We start from the raw sequence: 22,470 nt of genomic DNA on the forward strand, positions 1-22,470 counted from the left end.
TCGGCTCAGATGCAGCGAGCGGCTGTGAACGACGCTCGTAACAAACAGAGTAATGGCTCAAAGGATGCAAAGAGCTTTACATCACTGTCATCGCTGTGCGGCTGTATGAGCACGCTAACCTGAAGAAATGATAAAATGATAATAGATGTCTCTGAAAATGACAATGGACAAGAAGACAAGTTGAACAAAGTTGAGATGCATTCTTGTCTTCTCTGTCTTTAAACAATTCTCTAATGTCCACTTTAAGGGAAATTGTGTTTGTTCCAATCATCCTCAGGCCTCTTTTCATCATTTTAAAGTTCATACAAGATTCCAACAGCCTGAGTTTGTCATTATTATCTGAAGTGACAAGTTTATTTAGCACAATTCCCTCCTTTGTTACGATCCCTCGACTGCAGTTTAGCAAGGAAACGGCGCCTGGATGAACATAAAGAGGAAAGTTTTACTTAAAACTTTGGCAGATAACCCACTCAGACTGCTGAAACCTCATATTAGCTGCGACTGAACTTTGAAAAACATTTCCCCGCATCTGGGTCAGAACGGAACGAATCTCTCCTGGGCCGGTGGAAAAGAGACCATTAGCTCCTAAACTGGACATGTGGTGATTTGAAAAAAAATGTGGCCGTGTCCTTTAAAAGAGATACAGGATGTTTTTTCAGTTTTTCTTTCCTCTAGTGTGTCATACAGATCTGCAAAGTTATAAAGCCCAAAGTCTGCGGTTATAAAGCCCCAAAACACTGCTCCTCAAGCCCCTCAAGCTCCTCAAGGTCCTCAAGCTCCTGGAACACCTCGTCAGTAGTTCGGCCCATACTACGTGGTTATCATGATCACCATATAGCAACTAGTCCCCCGACATTTCCCTACATGCACTGGAAGCGGTTGACCAATCACAACAGAGTGGACCAGCTTTGAAGGAAGGGGTACCTTAAAGAGACAGGAGCTAAAACCAAGTGTTTGAGACAGAGGCTGAAAAGAGGAGCAGCAGCATCGGACATTCCGAACATGTAAAACTGACTTTCAAGATTATGAACCTGAATATGAGCAGAATATTTCTCTTTTACACGATTGAGGAGTGAGAAATTGGAGTAACAATAGAATGGATTCATCAGTTCCAATCAGGATTCGGTCGGAGTCTTACTGGAGTTTGCATGTTCTCCCCGTGTCTGTGTGGGTTTGATCGTGTGAATGGATGTTTGTCTCTGTATGTCAGCCTGTGATTCACCGGGGACATGTCCAGGGCGTTCCCCGTCTCTCACCCAATATGAGCTATTGGGTTCAGTTCCCTCTGTAACCCCTCAGGAGGATGAGCAGTATAGATGATGGATGTATGGATGAAGATGTAAGAGCCAGATATGAAAGGTCTTTTTGCTCACCCATCTCGGGATGGGGCCTTCCCTCAACAGGAACGCTGACTGTCCGCCGCAGCAGCTTGTTCCTGTGAGACTCTGAGCGCCTCTCGCGCATCAGCAAAGGGTGAACCTGCACAGAGAGATCACAAGGTCAGTACTCACACATACACACACACTCAATGCATCCTGACGTTCTGAACAGAAACACTCTTTAACTTTTAATCTTTCTTGCATTTGAGGAAGTACTTTGTTCACATTGTGCTTAATGGAAAAAAAATTTTTATCAGCATTTAATGGCCAAAATTATTATTTTTTAATACTAATACAATAATTCAACGGTTCATTAAAACCGTGACAAACAAGAAAGCAGCTCCCACAGCAACCGAGGGTTTAAAGTGTTCCCAGATTTTTGTGGGGACACATGAACCCACCGCAGTTTCATCATATTCCTTAAAGTCTGAAAATCATTCAACAAAAGTAACAACATGTTTTTTCTGGGAAGAGGCGAAGCAAGAATTCAAAAACTTTATCATCCTCCACAGCCGTTGTTGCATTTTTTTGATGTAGAAGAACTGAAAGAAAAGAGAAAAGGAAAAAAAAATCTATATATATATAAAAAAATTCCACCACATTTGGCCCCTCAGTCCCTGAATTCATAAAAATGAGGCATGAGGGAAAATAAAGAGGAGAATGTGCTGCTCCAATCAGACAACATGGTCCAGAAGTACAGACCCATCCATCGTTAGTATTTGTTTGCATCACACTTCAGTGCTCCAAGAAATACATGAGTTTTATTCAAAATCATCTGTGACATATACAAAATCATCGTGTGAACAGTTTCCAATGAATCCTAAAAAATCTACAGCTCCACGAAGATTTGTTTCTAAAACAAAGGATCGAACGATGATGAGCACACGGAGGATTAAGAAGTCCTTTGGGAGAGAATTGCGGGAGCTGTCCTCTACACATCGTCACTGACACAACCTCGAGAAGAAACGAGCGCTGCCTTGTTTGTTGTCCTGTTGCCGCACTTTGCTTTTTCACGTGTCCTATCGAGACTGTAGCGTCGGACAGAAACGCAAAAGACCTGGTGTGTGAACACGGCGAGCCGGTGTCACTGGTGGAACTAAATACAGAGAGCCCTGCAGGACAGTGCAGCCCCGGGGGGGAGTGAAGGACACTGGCAGGTCACACTGAGCCACATGTACCACGAGGCAGCCGAGTGCCACTCACCCTGAAGGAGCTCTGTTAAGATGAAAGACATGCGTGTGTGTGTTTTGTTGTGTGCGGGTGATGCCTTCATCTGTGAGCGTGCACAAAAACTACTATTTGGTTCGTGCGCATGTGTGTCAAAGCGAGGGCGCATAAAAATTTCATGCAGACACTGCTCCACTTCAAGCTACTAATATTCTCCACTACAACGCTACAGCTGTACAGCATCTGGCACATGAACGCACACACACACACACACACACATCTCCATAATCTAGTTAGACCAGCAGAAGATGCTTCACATCACAGCATCATGTTTCTACGAGTCTCTTCATCCAAGTTAATCAGGGAGAAGCATCGTAAATATGAACCATACATGATTAGTCTCTACTCGGCTGCCCGTGCAACCAAAGTGCACTAAACTACATTGGAACGCGCGGGGCCGTCCTGGGAACGACGTATCGCTCGTTGTGATGAAGTTACAGAACAACGCGGTTGATGAAAAATATATTAAGCAGCATTCATTCTTTATGAGTCCACTGTGAGAATGCACAGAGCACATACAGTGTGTGCATGAGCCCTCCTCTTGCTGGAGTAATTACTGAAGCAGGAGTTGTCGCATCCAATCAAGTTTTTCCTCACTCTGTTACTGGTGGTCCAACATGGGAGCGAAATACCACCATGATTTTTTTTGTTTTGTTATAGCAGTAAAATGTAGCTTCAAACATTTATCTCTGACTCCGCTGTTTCAGTTCCAGCGCCCCCAACAGGTCAAACTGTCCACTGCATCAACACTTGAGCTCATAAAGGGATAAAAAACTGGTGAATTCAATCCTCTATCTGGATTTTTATGCAGCAAATTCTGCACCAAAAATATGCTGGATTTGTTAAATCAAGATCCAGGATCCATTTTCTTTGCCACACAAGGCTGCAGCCACATGTGTGAAGTTACTGGACAGATTTTTAGCTCCATGATGGTTGAACGAGCGAGCCAACAGCTGCCCTCACCTAAAAAAAGATTAATGACGGTGCTACAATATGGAAACACTGTGCTGTGATAAATGACAATAATCTGTTAATCTCTCGGCACTTAAAACCTTTAAACTGCTCCGGGAAAATCTATGAACACGCCATAACTTTTTGTGTTTTAAAATAACCCAATCTGTATTGGCTAATCCAACAAATTAAAGATTTACTACGAGATAGTAAACTACGTTGTTAGAGAATACAATACTGCCATTGAGAAAATTAAGACAACATAAACAGACATTTCTTCTGTTCTCCTCAGTGCATCCTGCCTCCATTTAAATCCAAGTCTCGTCAGTGCACAGAGCTCTTCTTTTATTCCCTGTTTAACTAATGGAATATACTTCAGTGCCGACGAGTAACCGTAAAACCTGAATCAACCTCACATTCAACCAACTCGTCGCTGATTGGCAACGCAAGGGAAGTCACCGCCGTGCACCGTAGTTTTATTGCGACGACGTTGCTTTATCTCTAAACGTGCATAATGAGCAAAGCGGTTTCATAACGTCTGCCTGAGCGCCGCTGCAGCTCAGGCTCCATGAAAAGGAGGAATTGTGAGGAGAGTGCGGAGGAGTATCAAACTCAGGTAATATCTCTGAATGGTTCCGTCGTTACTGAAGGGGCAGTGGTGATTTTCTGAAGGGTTAAAGTGATGCTTCTCTCCACCCACATTTCCAGCTGTTGCCATGGAATCCAGAGGAGACAAACGGGCTGCGTTCACTTTTATCTACAGGGTGTGAGTTGTGAGACGCTTCAAAAAACCTGAGGCATATGTTTGTGTCTTTTTAATACAGATCGACACCTTGGACTCGTTCTACGTGTATTTCGCAGCGGGAGCGAGCTGAGCTGAAACTGCATTAAAAAAAGTTAAACTCTCGACTTCTCATCTTGATGTCAACACCTCAATTACAGGCAACTAAATATGGTAATTTTCCTCAATCACATCTACTTGAACAAGAACAAACCCACTCACTCTCCCCTGCCGCTGCCCTGCCCAGTGCAATTCATCACTGACAACTTGACTCATGGAAAAAAAAAAAAAGACCCAGAATACCTTTCTTCACCACCCTCGCACATCAGCTCGCAAAAAAGCTTCCCACCACTGCTTCCAGTGGTGGGGGGGGGGGGACACCTGGAGGCTGTCTTTACTCTGCGTGCGGCAGGATTTGATTGGTCAGATGTTGCGGGGGTCTGCAGCTTGAGATGTGACATAACAGCGGCTCCACGGTCGCCATGAGTGGGCACAGGAGAAAAGAAAAGAAGCTGTTTGATTTAGTGCGCGATAGAACCCGACCCGTTTGGATTTTTCGGGGGGGCTGATGCCGTGACAGATATTTAGGAGTAAAGTATTTCTGCCAGATATTTTTACTTTAATTTACACTGAATCAAGAAAATGCAAATACAACCAAATATGTACATATTTATAATTGTAAAGTTAAGTGCTCATTAATATATTTTCAATAGGTAAATTATAATGCAGATACCAATATATCTGCGTGTGAGCCACATATTGGCTGATATGTGTTGGCCAGTCGATAAATGATTTCAGATTTAAATTAAATTAACTGTTATTGTAACTGACACTGCAGTGCAGTAAAGATAGCTTTGCGATTACACATAATGTTGAACAGACCCGAGACTAAGTGTTTAAACATGGATCCAAACTGGAACGGGCCGAGCTGCGGATCAGGGAACCAAATATAATCATGGCCAATACTTAGATAGAAAGATATGATGTCTGACGATGTGTCTCACATGTTTAAAGTAAAGTTTCTTGTTGATGTGCTGGAGTTTGTCAAACTTCATTCTGTCAGATGTCTAACTGGAGTAAGTCGTACGTGAGTGGGTCCAACCAAAAAACACTTGACGATGAAACGGGACCATGAATAAATGAAACACAGGTGTGTGAATATCTGCGGTCAGAAAATCAAGAATGAACACGCTAATCAAATTTCAGACAAGACGGACAGACACCAGTCCTGGCCTGGAGAAAGACGGCCGTTTAGGGACGGTGGTGTTGGCGGCAGGACGGGAGAAGGAGGGACGGCAGTGCCATCGATCCGAGGAGGAAGGAGGAGGCAGTTTTTGTTCGGCTTGGCAGGCTGTGTTGAGCGATGCTGCAGGCTGGCGAGCCCATATGTCACTACTGCTTCCTCAGGCCCAGCGGTGAGGAGAGGGGGAATATGGCGGGACGCTGAGTATCAGTGTGTGTGTGTGTGTGTGTGTGTGTTTCAGAAGAGATTGAAAGAGACAAAGAGAAAGTAGAAAGTACATATCTGTGTAAGGAAGAAGGAAAAAAGTGAGAGAAGTGAGGTAGGGTGTGTATTTCTGAACCGAACATACTACTGGGTGTCTAACACAGACTCACACTCACACACACACACACACACACTCACACACACACACACACTATCGGAGGCTGAAGTTGCCAAAAGCACAATTTGTCCTTCAGACCAGTGACGTCCTCTCAGAGACAGATGTTCGTCCTCCTCCTCCTGAGCCTCAGTGTTGTTCATACAACACGATGATCTTACCCACAGACCTGTACACCTACACTAGCAGGAACACAGTAAACACACCGTGCACTGATGCTTATATTGTATTATCTTATATTTTTCCTCTGTTATATAATATCCTATTATTATGTCACTCAGTATCGTTTATATCTCTGACAAGGCCCAACAGTCCCTTTTATGAAACCACATTCATTTTCAAATTTTGGATCTGCATCAAATTTGCCTATTTTTTCAAGATCCACAAATAACAAACTGAAAAATAAGGACAAATGTAGAAAAACGCGCCTTCAACGTTGTGAAGGAATAATTATCAAAATTCAGTGAGTCCCTCCCTGATCCATTCCATAATCCGTCCACCAAGTTTTGTGGTAATCCTGCTAATTAAAAGACCAACAGACGAATGGACGAACACAGACCAGAACAACTTCCTCATACAGATGATAACGACAATAATAACATGAAAACAGAAAGTTCTGTGAATCCTGCACAGGAAAAAAAAAAATGTATGTGAGAAGTCGATAGAAACAAACATTTCCACAGTGACGTGCTGGTATTTGGCTTTTTTACTGCTCTGCTAACTCAATAACTCCATCAAATAAACACTTTCATTATAAATGATAGCTTCGTTGGTTTCCTCTGTATCTTTGTAGATGCTAAGTGCATAAGAAAAGTTCAAAACACTCTTTAAGTGTTCACATCCCACTGAGAGAGATGTGGCCAAGTGCAGTTCTTCTTAATAAAAATGATAAATGGCGGCAGATTTCTTTTAAGGTCATTGAGATCTGGCAGTTGCTCCTTGTAAGTTGGCAGGAGACAAATTAGACCTCGTCTTCGGCTTTTCTCTCGGAGCCTCCGAGGTACTGAAGGGGAGGAAAAAACTGTACACGATCCACAGGGATAGACGAATTAATCAAAACGCTGAGATAAAAGCCATTTAAACCCTTGTATGTACAAGATGACCTTTTGAGAAATGTTTTATTTTTGAGTGAGGAGCGGTTTTTATTCAAATTGCAGGTAATAGTGAGTGAAATACCAAAGACTTTGTTAACGTGGCCTCACGAGCTCAGGTCAGCCATCGCTCTGAAACAATCAACCTTTCCCTTCAGCGACTCACTGCCCACCTACATTTATTACATAATTAATCCCTCTACCTCCCACCTGGATGTGTTCTCCAGGGTCATATGTTGTGTTGTCGCCCCCCCCCCCCCCCCCCCCCCCCCCCCCATCCTTTCCTCCGAGTCACTTCATGCACTGTGACAACAGCAGCTGCAGGATGAAGCAGCGGGGGGGCTCTGGCTTGTTTGCAGAGCAGCTTGTGCAATCATTTTTTGCAGTGCAAGTAGCAGAGCTGTAAATGGGCCTGGAGACACTGTGCAGAAGGAGAACGACACTTTAACCAAAATGAGAAATGCACTGGTATCTTTTCATTTTAAATTACTGCAGTGTCACGTCTGCAGCTCGTGTGCTGCGGAGTTGATATTTCCCAGCTGACACTTGTGGGCTAGACAATTCTTGTTACACACCCCCCCCCCCATCGGTATTTTCTTGCATAATACTGGCACAGTTGGGGGACAGCAGCCTGGACACATGACTCAGGGGACAGGGCACTGGTGCGTGGCAGTGGTATATGAAACTCTGTCACCTCAGATTAATTTGAGCTGAGAAGAAGAGGAGGAGGAGGTGAAGAGGATGTCAGGCAGCTGTCACTGCCGGTCCTCTTCCTCCCCCTGCAGGACAGAAGGAGGCAGAGCAGGCTGCAGATAGACCCAGTGATGGAAATGTGATTGAACACAGATGAGGATTTCACAGATGATTAAAAACAGTCAGGAAAATATCTGCAGAGGAAACTAATTAACGGTACGACCCCTCAGGTTTTGTGAGTACTGCCCCTCCGCTGACTATCACCGTCACAGATGTATCCGGGGGAAAAACATAACCCGAGGTAATAAACATATCGTGGGAAACTAAAATCCTACGCAATTAAAACGAGGCAGCAGTGTTGACGTGTCAGTGAGAGTCTATCCGTTGCCCTGCGTCAACAGGAAACATTTCAATGAGTCCAACGCGTCACAGTCCAGAGACACAAAGGCGCAGGATCAACACAAATTTCCATGGTGACACATTTTACACACAACAGCCTCGTTGCCCAAAGTGACACAACACACACAAAGTCACTTCTGCAGGAGGACGCCCCCCCCCCCCCTGCATCCTTCTGATGGCTGTCACTCATGAAACAACAATGAAACAAACGAGCAAACAAACAGAGCGGCAAGTGAATGGAGCTGTGAGGAGCACAGAGACAGGTGGCCTGCAGGAGAGCCAGAGACGCCTGCCAGTCCCCCCTGAGCGAGGGGGAGAGGGAGGGAGGAGAGGGCTGAGTGGATGAGGTGGAAGGGTGAGGGCAGAAAAGGGTGAGAAACTGTGAAGGAGGGCAAGAAAGATGGAGAGGGATGAAGGGAAAAGGAAACGTGTGGCAGTGGAGACAGACGCTGGGAGGGAGGGAGTGATGGGAGGAGGGGAGAGAAAAAGAAATGGAACAGATGCACTGAATAAAGAGAGGTGAGAGATGGAGGGAACAGAGGGAGAGAGGAGGAGGAGGAGGTAAAAGTGGACGATTTATGCAGAAAATAAAAAACGAGGAATGAGGCAGAGGCACACAGGAGAGCAGGGACTGAGGTCGGACACCGGGCATGACACGGTCCTGCACGAACCCCTGGAAACGTGCAGAGTCTCTGCTTTATTTTGACGAGACATCTAAAACGAATGGAAATAAATGTGTAAAAAAGAGTGTGTGTGTGTGTGTGTGTGTGTGTGTGTGTGTGTGAGAAAGAGAAAAGAAGAGCGACACACCCGCTCTGCATGAGGTGAGTGACAGGCATGAATATTTAACGCTGTCGCCGAGGTGACGGATACCAGCACTTCAGTCCTGCCTGCGATCCGTTCGCAGCTGCCTCCTTATTGGCACAATTAGACAGGGATCGGTCTGTGATTAATTGAACCGGGCTCTCCGTTCAATCCCTCCAGAGCCGTACAGGTCTCTTATCATGATCACAGCGCACTTTATTCCTCTGAGTGACGACAAGTTGAAATACTATTGGCAGCCGTGCACACACACACTACAGTGAAGTCGCCACCCCGCACGCTTTGACGGGCCACATAAGGATTAATTGGTTTACTGACGTGCCAGCGTCCCAGAACAAAAAAATTTGGCTCAGTGCAGGACTGGAATCTTGTGCCATAACACTAATACATACTGTTGAATACACAGAGTACATAAATTACTACAAACAGAGAGTCACACGGCAGCAAAACACAAGAAAAAGGTAAAAGCTGCTTCACTGTTTCTCCGTAAACTGCTGATGTTTCAAAGTTTTGGGCTTTAGACCAAATTCAAAATCTTATCAGCTTCTGTGGTCTTTTACTAAAAGGGCCTGCAGAGTGTGTGTGTGTGTGTGTGTGGGGGGGGGGGGGTGACCTATGGATTCTGCTCCATTACGGTACAGTGTCGTAAGTGGGGTCATAAATCAGCCGGCTCGGAGTAAACTGTGTGTTTTTGTGAGTAGAAAGCTCAGAGCAGGAGGTAGAAGAAAAGTTGAAGAACAGTACCCTCTCCTGGTCTGAAGAGCAACATGACAGTTACACACAACCGGCAGCAGTTTGCTCCGTCGATACACAAAAGAGATCATTCATCAAAACTGTGAAGCTTTAAAAAGTGGTGTCAGTCATGTTGTGATCATGGAGGGATTTGTCAATTTCTCCACAAACAAGATATAATATATGAAATGGTTTATAATCAACTATCATGTAGTTATTAAGGGATATAAATTAATTTGAAGTATTAATTGAATAAACACAACAATGCAGTCAATGACCACTTTCGGGAATTTTTGGAAAACCTCTATCCCTAAACATTTTTGTGTTGCCCCCAAATATTGAAGTTATTGGCAAAATACATTCATAAACACTTATATCTTCTTACAACTACGTTAGATGCGTTATTGAGTCATTTATTCCATATTTATATATTTTATATACTGCTTACAACTAGAAAGAAATAATAAAAATAATAATTATCCACTCTGCTTGAATGAAATTAACCAAACATTCTCTGTTGAGGTCATAGTGACGCAGTTTGGATCCAGTTCCAAACGACACACAGAGTTAAGTTAAGTTTCCTGCAGACTTGACGCTGGTGATCCAGGGAAGCTTGAGCATCTGGGCCAGACTCTGGTTACCTTCACTCTCTCTGACCTCGTTCTTAAAACACATATGAGCTGAAAAGTAGGATTTTCTAAGTAGCACAAAGTTTTTCTGGAATACAGTCTGTGATAATATTAAAGCCACTTTTTTTTTAATCTGCAATGTCTCCTGCAAGATCAGCATCAGTGTATTTCTGGTGTGTGGGGTACAATACCTCCTCCTGGTCCAACATGTAGAACTGATTTCCAGGGCTCACACGGATACGGGGGTTCCAGCGGTCTTGGGGCGGACGCTCATGCGAGGGTCGCTCGTAGATGGGGCGCTCGTGCAAGGGCCGGTTGTAGGAGGGACGGTCGAAGGAAGGGCGGTCGTAGGCGGGACGGTCGAAGGAGGGACGGTCGAAGGAGGGACGGTCGTGAGCAGGACGGTCGTAGGAGGGAGCGTGGAAGGAGTGGGGAGCGTGGGTGCGATGATGGTGATGATGATAGGAGGGGGGGACGGCACACCTTGCATCTGGACAGGGGGATGCAGGGGGGGGGGAGAGGAGAGAGGGGAGGAAAGAAAAGGTCAGTTAGGATCAGCAGTGGGAGGGCTGTGATGCTGTGACACGTCCGTCCTCATCACGTCAGTGTCAGGTGTCATTACAGTGTGTGTGATTAGGTCTGCTGGGAAGAGGTCATCACACAATACGGAGAAAGAGACTGCGAGCCAACGAGCAGAGAACACAAGAGAGCAAACACCATTCTGGATGACTGAATATATAAACAATTATAATATCTATTATAGAACACATACAGGATGACCCAAGTATCTTAAAAAGGAAAGAGGATGACAAGTAACACTTTTAAATCATGTAAAACTTACTTTACTTAGTATTAACAAGAAGTATACAAACTATAATCAATGTCAAGTATTTGTAAGCAGATGTAATTTATTTATAATCTTCCTGTGGACACCAGCAATGAAGGCTGGTGGATGAATACATAAATCCAAACAGCTGCATTAATGTAAAATATGTCTTTATAAGAAAAATGTAAAAGTTGACGAACGCGAGATATTAAAAAAACCCTTAAAATGTCTTTATTATTCTGCAGCATTACATCACAGTGCAACAAGGCCAACAATGAGATGGCTGTAGCTTCATATTTAACTGACAGATATTCGAATGGTTTCTTTTTTATTTAACTATTCAAAAAAAGTGAATAAACACATTTCTCCAAATTCAGAAATATTACGTTGAAGCAGTAAAAGTTGCAAGGAAAAGATTATGCATTCAGCGACACCACCAACAATAACCTTTGGTTTTCCTACACGTCTAGCACAACTGAAAATAAAGACCAGAGAAAACAAGAAAGGCTAAAGAACTGGTTATGGTCAAACTGAAAAACTCGCGCAAAGGACGAAATCAGCTGGTGTCAGAGTCAAACTGAAAACAAGTCACAAGCAGGAGTTGGACCTTCAGCGACGCTTCAGACTCAAAGCCATTTTGGTTTTTTTTGTCACCCACACCTACAAGCCTTAAAATACCTCCAACATATTTCATGTTTGGTGATTTTCTGTGTTTCATCGGTCCAGAGGAAATGTCCTTGTTTTCCTGAACACCCCCCCCCCCCCCCCCCCTGCACACAAACAAGACCAAAATAAAACAAAAGAACATCAGGCAGCTCTCAGGACTGAAACCTGGGGCCTGAGCCAAATGGAAAGTGAAATTAGGATGAAACAAAACGCACTCGTACACACCGACAGGGTTCTGCTCCCACCACATGAAAACTTCATTTATAAGAAGATGACACTTGATAGTGACTCAGCAAACACGCTGAAACTCTCCATCTCTGTTGGTTTTGTAATCACAGATAAAAATGATAATAGTCTAATTGAAGAAGTCCTAGATCCAGCTCTCACCACCAAAAATCTAATCATCCGTTCCCTGGCCCGAGGCTGTCCTGTCCGCCACATCTATTCTGAGGTACCCAGAGACATCCTCCCGCTGACGGACAGACGGAGGAACTAAACCACCATCTCTTTGGTGGAGGCGCAAATTATCTTTGACATTATCCCCAATTCCAGTATCATACAAGACGTTCTGGGGAGAAAGATGAAACGATAAATGAGAGCTCTGTGTCTCAGATAATTAAAGAAATGTATCAAACAGTGTTGGACACGTTCATGTGGATTTTCAGAGGCAGATACTCGACTCCGTCTTTTTCTATCTTTGCTGTTGTCTCAGATTTCTGGCCTTGTGGCGCGTTCATGTTTTAACTCCATCACTGAATTAGCATCAATGCTTTGTTAGTGTGTCTACGATCTGTGGTTGGGCTTTGTTTGTTGTGTTTGTCTGATGATCTTCTTTCAGACACTGAACTCCAGAGATCCTCCAGAGTTTCTCCGCAGGGACTGTATGTGTGAACGCAAATGTCCAAGTGAGAGCCTGCGGAGAGTCTGAGGACTTTCTCCGACTTTCTCCTCTTTTAGAAATACGATGGGGACCAAGTAAGCCACAATGCACTGTGTGAACAGGCTCAATCGATTGTACTTAAAAACATAAAACAGTGACAGCATCTCCCTGTGAGTCAAATCCTATCAAGATTATTTTCTCTGGTCCAGCGAAAGAGATTCAACTGATCAACAACACCAGCTGATCCGACCCTGTCGGTTTCTGTTTTATGCAGTAAGTAAGTTTTTTTTTTTTTAAAGAAATCCAGGAGGTGAACAAATTAAGAAAGACTTCTGCAGCGTGTGAGTCAGTTTCAGTAACACCCCCTTAGGGGCTTGCACCTCCTGCACCAAGCAAAAGCCACATTCACACTAACAACATCTGCAGGCTGTGCAACAAGGCCCACACACACACACACACACACAGAATCACACACACACACAATGTCGAAGAGGACGACAAGAGAGTAACAGTTGTTTATGCGAGACAACACACACAAATGCTGCACAACAGTAGATCCAAGTGATGTCCTCCACTTCACACTTCACTCCCCGACAGTAACTACTGACCCTTGGCTTGATGTTTTCTTTTGAACATGCCAGTGTTTGACGAAGGAAATAGACCATGCAGGTGTCTGAGAGACTCTGCTCCTACAAGAAAGAGTCACTTGCAGCCCACAATGCAACACTACAGCGAGTCATAACCCATTATTTTACTGCATCGTCGCCTCCGTCGGAGTGGAAAGGCACAACAGATGATCGTCTAATCGAGACAAAATAACAACTCGAGTTGATTTTCTCAGGTTCGTGTTTGATCCTCGAGTCGAGCTGCTGAAATATTGATGAGCTCCTAAAGCAGCGCCGCTAATTACCACGGACGACTGAAGGAACGGGGCATGGACAGTGGAAATGAAAACTGTGGAGTGACATAATCTTCATGACACCAGCGGAGGGTGAGGTTTGAGTTCTTGCTTAAGGGCACGTCAATCACTCACATGGATGTTGTAATGGAATAAAAAAAATGGGGCCTTTGTGATGCTGGGAGGCCACTTTACACACTTCATAACCATTTCATTCAGCCACAGAGTAAAAAAATAATATTGTGTAATATGAATAATTTAGGCAGACAGAAACTCCAGGCCATAAATATGGGCTTGTGTGACGGGGCTGAATTAAAGGGTCACGATAGCCCTCGTGTCTGCACAGTTTCCCACAATGCAAGCAGCACGAGGAAGAGCAAAGAAAAGACTGGGACATTCAGAGGAGTTTTGGTAGCTGGATGATTTATTTTTACCTCATTTGAGATCTCTTCTTTTCCACGGAGCAGTTTCATCTCAGGGGATTTTGTGGTTAATACCAACGATTTCATTATCGATGAATCTGCAGGTAATTTTCTCAATTAACTGATTAGTCCGTTTAATTAAACATTTTGGTTGGTGCCTTGTGAAGTTCCTCTCCTCTCGGCCAACGTTAATGCAGACTGGGTTTGGAATCAGCCTGCTGCGGTCCGACGGAAAGGCCAAAACCCCCAAATATTAAATTTATTAGACGTTTAAATTGATCATAGAACTTGGGACCATTCGATTTAAACCTTAATGGCTACAACACACAATTGAACCTAGCGTCTCCACTTCTTCCACCATCCAGAAATGAACCCAGAACACACAATAAAAAACGCAGCACGATCCGGGGGGCGAGCTGCGTTGTCGAGGTCCCACGTGGAAAGTGGAAAGTATGATCAACTCTTTAGGGATCTTTCATGTCATCCATCTTCACATACATTCTTTTATTACCACACGGAGGGTCCGTATAGTTTCTGGTAAAATCCGAGAGATGCTCATGGAGGAAACGCAGAAAGACTTTCTATCTCATTTGATAATTGGAACACCATCTATAACCTAGGATCTAAAACCCCAGTAGTTGTAGAGTCTTATGTGATATCATTTTGAGATCATGATGGGATGGATGTCTTCTCAAAACATGTTCACAATAGATTAACAGCCGAAAAAAACCGGATGAAGGTTTTAGCCTCTGTTAACATGCTGCCAGCTGTTTATTGGATATCTTATCTTCAAAAGGCTTCATGGCAAAATATGTCCGACGCAAAGGGAAACTGTACAAAACCATCATCATTTTCCACGCGAGCTCCTCCTATATATTTTATGAATCAGCGGAAACAGGCAGCTCTACTGCCGTCAATTGAAAGCAGATATGATAGAGGCTGAGTAAATGCACCGCGAACTTGTTGTTCATTATCAGAGAGCTGCAGCTCCGTGTGGCACGCTCTGCCCTTCTCCAAAAAGCACCTACAAGCCCTTGAGTCCAAACTTTGCAACTGTGCAGAGCAAAGTCATGATGTAGAGATATTCACTGGGGGATAGCAGCGTGAGTCATCCGCAGCCCAATCTGCGCTACTCTACTGTAGGCCTACCTCTCCACCCCCGAGGCTGCCTATTAAGGGCCTGTGAAGCGCAGTGGACAGAATTTCAATGAGCAGACTCATTCTTTCTGTCTGTGTGTTCGTACGTTCGGGGTGGACAGGCGCGGCTCTATGTTACATGAATATACTGTAACTATTTGGCACAAGCAGAAATGCTGAGATGCTTCTTTTTCTACCCCTCATCTTCCTCCACCTCACTCCCGTCTTTCATTTGCTCTCCACAGTCTCTCTCTCTCCCTCTCTCCTCCCCTCTCTGTGGACTCTTTTCCCTTTTCTGCCATCCTTAGCAGTTTACAAAGAAGAGGGCCATGCACCAATCGGATGACTGGTCAGCCTTAGTCAACGTTGTCATTACTGGAACCCGACAGGCCTAATGTTGATTTACACACATCACTGAGCTCCAAAACAGCGCTAAAAATAAAGCTTGCAACAGCCCCGGGCCACCCAGGGCAGATAATGTACTCTTGTAAGCATGCAAAGCATCTTACTTTCGAGGCAGGAAGGCCCCACGCAGTGCACATGTCATTACTGTAACCTCAGCCGCACCAGCATCGCATCTAACACGGTCGCCTTCCAATGGATCAAACATTCCGACGATTTTGCCGAGAATGGACATTTAGATGCTGGTGAGAGTGGATGCAGTGCTGCACTTTGACAAGCTGTTAGTCAGAGTGGTGCATATGTGCAGCACAGTGGGCTGCTGTCAGTGCTGGGTCAAGGGGGACGTCAAATGTCAGCGGCGAGGTCACAGAGGTGAAGAAGCACGAGGCTTTTTCGCAGAACAAGTACATTGGTCGTGCGCTCAATCCCCGCTTCAAGCTGCAAAGCAAAAACCCCCAGATCATTGGACTTTCACTTTCCTTATCAAGTGATGTTTGGTCATGGTGGTAGATTGGCATGCAGCACAATTAATAATAATAATAAGAATCCACATTCAGAAATCTGAGACTTCATTAAAAACAGTAATTGGGGTAATTTATCTGCTCCGTACCACGAAATTACCTAATACACAGTATCTGCAGGGGGTAGATAGGTTTATTGATCAATACCAATTACCCAACGATTACCTCACATGGTGCCGAGACCTCTGGCTTCCAAAACTCAATATGAAGCCCGTGCAATTTGACGTGCTCGCACAATGTCACCACCACGAAGAGATCCAAAATGAAGCAATCAACCAATTTGCAGGAAAGAAAGTGAGCTTTCTACTTTATTTTGCATCGTGACACTATACCGCCACATTTCTGATGGCTCCTTACTTTAATTAGGTATCTCTGTTTTGAAGATGTGACTTTATTTGTGCCACTTACAGGGTAACATCACTCAGGGGTACGTGGTGGAGTCGGGCGGCTGTGTCAGATTTTACGTAAGAGATCATTGCATCTGTGTTGCTGCGGTTGCAGCAGATTATTTACTGTCAGTGTGACGGTCAAATTATAAAAGTTTAGGGATTGTTTTGTTTTTGTTATTACAGAGATTAGTTTGAGGTTTAAACAACCGTTTCTATAAGTTTTGGTGATGATGGTCTCAGCCTGCCTGTGCAGTGAAACAACAGCAAACCAGAGTTCACGTATTTAAGTACATGTATTTGCTGTAGGTCACAATCAATCAACAACAGTATCACAGAAGTACCTTTATTACTTTCACCAAGGAAGTTGTTTTCACCCCCGTCCATTTGTTTGTTGGTCGATTTGTTTGTTTATGAACACGAATACACAAACATTACAGCACGGATTACTACGAAACTCAGTGAAAGGATGCGGTTTAAGTCGGGGGAGAACCCATTCAATTTTGGTGTGGATCCATAACAAGGGGGGGGCAGAACATTGGAAGGTTGGCCGTCAGCTCAGGGAACTGATTTCTATAGGTGTGTATAATATGGTGCAGCTTGGTTGAACGTATAAGGGGACCGCTGGGCCTCGGCAAAGCTATATGTTTTACTGAGTCCCCAGTTTTATTGTTTGTTTGCTCGTTGTTTAATAAGGGGACCGTTGGGCCTTGACTGACATTCCACTGAGTGCCATTCTAGTTGTAGGTTATTTTTACTCACTTTTATTATTAAGTATCTGTATTTTGGGTTTTCTCTTCCTTTTATTCTGGAATGTACCACGTTTAACAACCACGGCACTTCTCTACAAGCCGTTAATGTCACAAACACTGGGCTACGAGTAGAGTGATCGGCTGCAGGAACAGAACCACACTGTGTCTCCACATCTTTTTCAACTGTGGAACAAACTGATGACTGGGAGCAACAACGCAATATAATGGTCAGTCTGTCCACAGGCACAACTGGGTCGCCCTTGACCATTGTGTTAATAATAATCTTTATTGGTGCATTTGTTAACTTCGAAGCCTACAACAGTCGTGAGACGAGGGTGAGCTCCGGTGTGCAGGTTAAATCTACCTCTGACCATTTAATACTCGTCTTATCTGTGTTTTTATAGTAGCATGGTCACAAATGATGACAAACCAATACAGAATATTCAGCAGCACTGCACCTCACTCATCATCATCTCGACGCAAGGTCACACGCGGCACAAAAACATAGTTGAGGGCAAGCTATGACTGAATGAATGTGAGTGAGACGAGGATGTGCTGAACTTTATCGGCATTTTAGCAAAAGAAACTGTAATAAAGCGTATTGGTGGTGTCACGGCCGAAAGCTGATCTGCTTAAAAAGGTCAACATCGGAGCTGAAACAATCTAAATTTAGATCATTGCATTCCTTCTTAGCCTCATTGTTTTTTTGGTTTTAAAGCCCGTTAGGTTCCTTCTCATTAATCTTGTTTTGAAATAAATAAATAAATAAAGCTCCAACTCCCCAGGACAAACTGCAGACAGACTAAGTTAGTATCTTTGTCTGGAGCAGCTCGACCCTACAAGATGTTAAATATTGTAGATGTGGAGAGATTTTCCTCCATGTGAACATCTCCCCTCCCTTAGCACTGATCTACCCACCACCCCTCAGAAGATGGTTCCACCTTTGCTTTAGGGCTGCTATACTATTGAGTAGACTCATGGTGCGCTCACACTACAACTCGTGAAAATGTCGGGTCATCTGTCCGTATATATGTACACACGTGTGTTATATGTACACGTGTGTTTGCGTGTTATCAAACTGAACAAAACAATAGTCGACTTAATGCAATCAAAAGCTTTGATCTCTCTTCTAATTTCACTCACTACGACGAATCCACTTCAGCCACATCGAAGAGATGTCAGGATAAAAGTGTGTGTTTACTGTACGTGTGTGTGTGTGTGTCAGAGAGCAAAAAGGGTGGGAGAGATGGAGGGAGAGAGAGAGAGAGAGAGAGAGAGAGTATTCTCACCTATCAGATCATTCACCCAGCCCTCACGCGGTGCGTCCCGGGTTCCCCATTGCTCACCCAAAGCGTCCACACGGCGTCACTGTTGCTGCGCTGCTAGCGCCTTGAATCCGCCCCCAACTCCACCACACAGGAAACAAGGTTACTGCCCAAGAGATGTCACTTCCGAAACACCCACTCCCGCTCGTTTGCTCGCGCTCGCTCCCTCACGCCCCCAGCCTATTGCCATGACAACCGAGAAAAGAATAGAATATAAGTGAGTGTTAAAGAGACAGAGAGATCAGAGAGAGACAGGGAAAAAGGGGGAGTTAGAGCGGGAGACGGAGAGGGAAGGACGGAGGGACAGGGAGGAAGGAAAAGGGGGAGAGCGATGGAAAGTCGAGGGACAGAATGGACAGAGATAGATCGGGGGGGGGGGGGGGGGGGGGGGGGTGAATGAGTGGGCGGGGAGAGGATGAATGACAGGAGAGGATGAGAGATTGAGAGAGAGCGAGAGAGAAGGCATGTGATGGGATGTGATCGGGGGTAAAGGGAAGAGGAGAGAGAGGTGCAGATGCTGTGGATGCCGTGAAGAAGAGAGAGAGAGAAATGAAGTGATGAGACACAGAGAGAGGGAAAGAGGGAAGGAAGGGAGGAAGGAAGGAGGACACTTTTTTGGGAATAGGGAGCCCACATCTTGTTCCCATAGCAACACAGCCATCCATGAAATACTGACTTGTACCTCCCTCTCACTCTCTTACTCTCTGTTTCTGTCTCTCCATCCCTCCCCCTCTCCCTCTCTCTCTCTCTCTCTCTCTCTCCATCTCTAACTATTTATACACACACACACCATGAGTGTAAGTTAGCACCGAGGATGTATGCAGTAATCCGAGCTCTGCAACAATATCAAACACATCGATAGGTTTACCATCAGCGTCGCTCCGCAGGAAATGATCCGTTTTTCACACACGCAGCCGTCACATCTGAGTTTCTGATTCCTCCGAGTCTGTCTTCATACCATTCTCACATGGCGTGTGTAAGTTGAGAGAGAGTTTTTTTTTTTTTTTTTCGGTGGCTGTGATCACTCCTCCTCTCCATACTGACTGTGAAAACACAGCCACGCTGTACGGGCCGGGGGACGCTACAAATGAGTTCGTTCGAACGACATGTGGTCTGACCAGGTCCAAAGGCGGAAGTGATTACAAATCCAAAAAAAAAGAAGCCCGCTGCGCACAGTTTGGGAGAGTGGAATTCACTCTGTGGCTTATTAGTTGTTCGCACATGAAGGGATGGAAGTGGTGGTAAAGAGGGTTGGGATGAAAAGTTCAAATCCAGTATATACGTCCTCACCTCTGATCGGTCAATCGCTGCGTGAAATGGATTTAATGGTGGGACTGTGTTTTCTGATGCCTCTGGAAACAAGGGGACAATATCTGTCAAGTTCATCTGAGGGCAAATCATGAGCACCTCTGTCGTGGTGGCTATGTGCTCTGTCTTCCTCGATCAGCTGTGGTTATGCTTTGCAGGAACATCCTGTGATTGTTACGGTAAATTTAGAGTGAGAGGATGAACTGCAGAAAAAGATCCGGTTGCGTTTAGGGCTAAGTTTAGAGAAACACACTTAAGCTAAGTTTTCAGACATGGACTCCAAACCAAGGCTCAAGTCTTTGTTAAACTGTTTACATTTGATCTGGTTAGTTTTAGCCTCATGTCGCGATTTAGGGCGCAAACTTTTGTACGACCTATGTGGGTGAGGGGGTGAGGGTGTAAGTCTGACGCTGTGATGTCAATCTCTGAAGGTTTTCATTGGAACGGAGAAAAATAGAAATTAACCAAACCAGGGTTCAGTTAAATCCGGGCTGAGACCACCTCTTCTGTTAAATTTCGGTGCGTTAATCCGCACTTTGGTCTGAGGCACCTGTCGCACATGTCGCACCTGTCACTTTGGTTCGGACTAATCTGAAGGTGTGAGCGAGCTTAAACACAACACCAGCAACTAAAACCCAACATTTTCATGTTTAATCAAGTTTGGCTGAACTTCAAAAAGCTGAGCTGCACTGAGCTGATGTGGATTAAACTGTTAACTGTTCCAGCGTGCGTGTTCCTTTAAGATGGATTTGTAAAAACTTATTTAACAGTAAAGGTAAACTCATGCAGTATTTGTAAATGTGCATCAACTCCTGCCAACCTCTTCTGAACCCCCCCCCCCCCTACACACACACACACACATACTTTTCGCATCCATCTCATGCCCCCTCCTCTTGCCCATCTGTTTCTCAGCCCCCCCCCCCCCCCCCCCCCCCCAACCCCTTCGCTCTCTGGCTCCTGCTTCTTTTTTCCCGAATGTGGCCTTGTCATTTTTTACCCTCCTGCAAATCTTTCATCTCTGTCTCCGTGCCCCCCCCCCCACCACCCTTTTCCCTTCTGCATTCCACACTGTCACTCTTCCACCCTTTCATCCTCCACTGTTCCTGTGTCTGGGATTAAAAAGAAAAACTTAATTATCTGTCATTTCCACCATTCACCTCTCTCCCATTCCCTCTCACTCCTCCATCTTCTCTCACACTCGGTCGGTCTATTTTTGTTTCCAGATCCCTGTGATGTTTTCTCTGCCTTCCCAAATCTTCAATTCAAATGCATCTACCTGTTTTTCAGACTGATCTTGTCTTATATGTGCTCTTAACCTTCTTTAAACACGTGTTGTGATCTCCCTGTCAAAATATTCAACTCAGTCTGGCTTAAATCACATCAGACACATTTAGGCACACATGTACGGATTAACACGTCGCTATTAATAACTGCAAAATGAGAAATAAATCCAAAAATGACTCCATCTGTTCAACTTTTGTGTTTGGTACTTTGGTGGTCGTCCATGAAAACTGTGGCCAATGCGGCACAAACGGCCTCAAGATGTCCCCGTCCTTCATTTGAATTTGCTCGCATGAATCTAAACGTGACTTGTTCTAACCCTTTGAGCCAAAACAGAAAACTGGAATATCACTCAGTAGAGCTCATACTTCCACCAAAGTCCCCTTAAATTCAAGCAAGCTGCACCAAATATCACATATTCATAGATATCACATCCCTAACGTACCTGTTTTTTTTAATAAAGATCCATAAATTATTACCCAGGAAAATTCCCCAAAACTCCCAATGTTAAAAAAAGTGATTCGGATCTGCCGCCTGATAAAGATCCGCACCAAAATCACACTTCACATCCTTTCTCTGAGGTTTGTCGAAACCCATTCAGTTTTTTTTTCTGTAATCTTCCTACCAGACAAACCGAAGAATTCAAAAAAGACAATTCAAAAAGTGTGCTCAGGATTTCCCTCAAGACTGCGAGTGAATGGGACGGACTCACAAGTACTCAAGTAAATACAGATGAATGACGGGAACAGCTTGAGGCCATTCAGGCTTTGGCCAATAGCAAAGTTGGGTTCGCCTGTTAAAACTGTACACTCGCCTCTTCTCACCAGCTCCATCTCCACAGCTCTCAGTCTCCCACTCGCTTTCACTCACTCCCACAACTCTCTCTCTCTCTCCATCGCACCCTCTCCCTCACATCTCTCCACTTACCTAATGTCTTTTAACTCCCAACTCCTTCGTTTTAGCAACGTCTCTGTCAAAATGTCACGCACCTTTCTTCCTCTGGAAAACTTAAAGTGTCACAGATATGAAACACGACTCGTGCGTATTTCGGTGTAAAGGCTGAAGCGCATCCTGCATTTCCTGCCTGTCTATAAACGTGAAATACGTGACAATAATGTAAGAGTTGATGTTCATAAAAACTAAATATTCACCTAGTTCAGGCACCAGATATTTCTGCGAGGTCATGATGACCAGGTACATAAGACTTCAGAGTGTCCGGGCTGCTTTTGTGCTGTGGTCCGCCTACACTGAATAACACATCGTGAGCTGTTCGTGCCAAGTCCCTGCCGTAATAAAAGGCATCAATTACAGATCTTTTTATCTTATCCACTGACAGAAGC

General features: G+C 44.5%; 1 protein-coding gene across 16 annotated transcripts in view; it reads right to left on the minus strand.

Moving 5' to 3' along the window:
- Window positions 1–22,470, minus strand: part of syngap1b (synaptic Ras GTPase activating protein 1b) — a 111,733-nt gene that overhangs the window by 72,449 nt on the left and 16,814 nt on the right. For 14 of the 16 annotated variants that reach the window (XM_069536599.1, XM_069536594.1, XM_069536595.1 and 11 more), the window contains exons 2-3: window positions 10,518–10,816; window positions 1,374–1,479 (exon numbers count right to left, since the gene is read on the minus strand). In XM_069536599.1, the coding sequence (XP_069392700.1) occupies window positions 1,374–1,479; window positions 10,518–10,816 (405 nt within the window). Of the gene's footprint in view, window positions 1–1,373; window positions 1,480–10,517; window positions 10,817–18,505; window positions 18,722–22,470 lie in introns of all 16 variants that reach the window. The other 2 variants (XM_069536606.1, XM_069536605.1) reach the window with 2 other exon arrangements.

This window comes from Paralichthys olivaceus, chromosome 13 (genome assembly GCF_024713975.1).
Source record: "Paralichthys olivaceus isolate ysfri-2021 chromosome 13, ASM2471397v2, whole genome shotgun sequence".
Lineage (NCBI taxonomy): Eukaryota > Metazoa > Chordata > Actinopteri > Pleuronectiformes > Paralichthyidae > Paralichthys > Paralichthys olivaceus.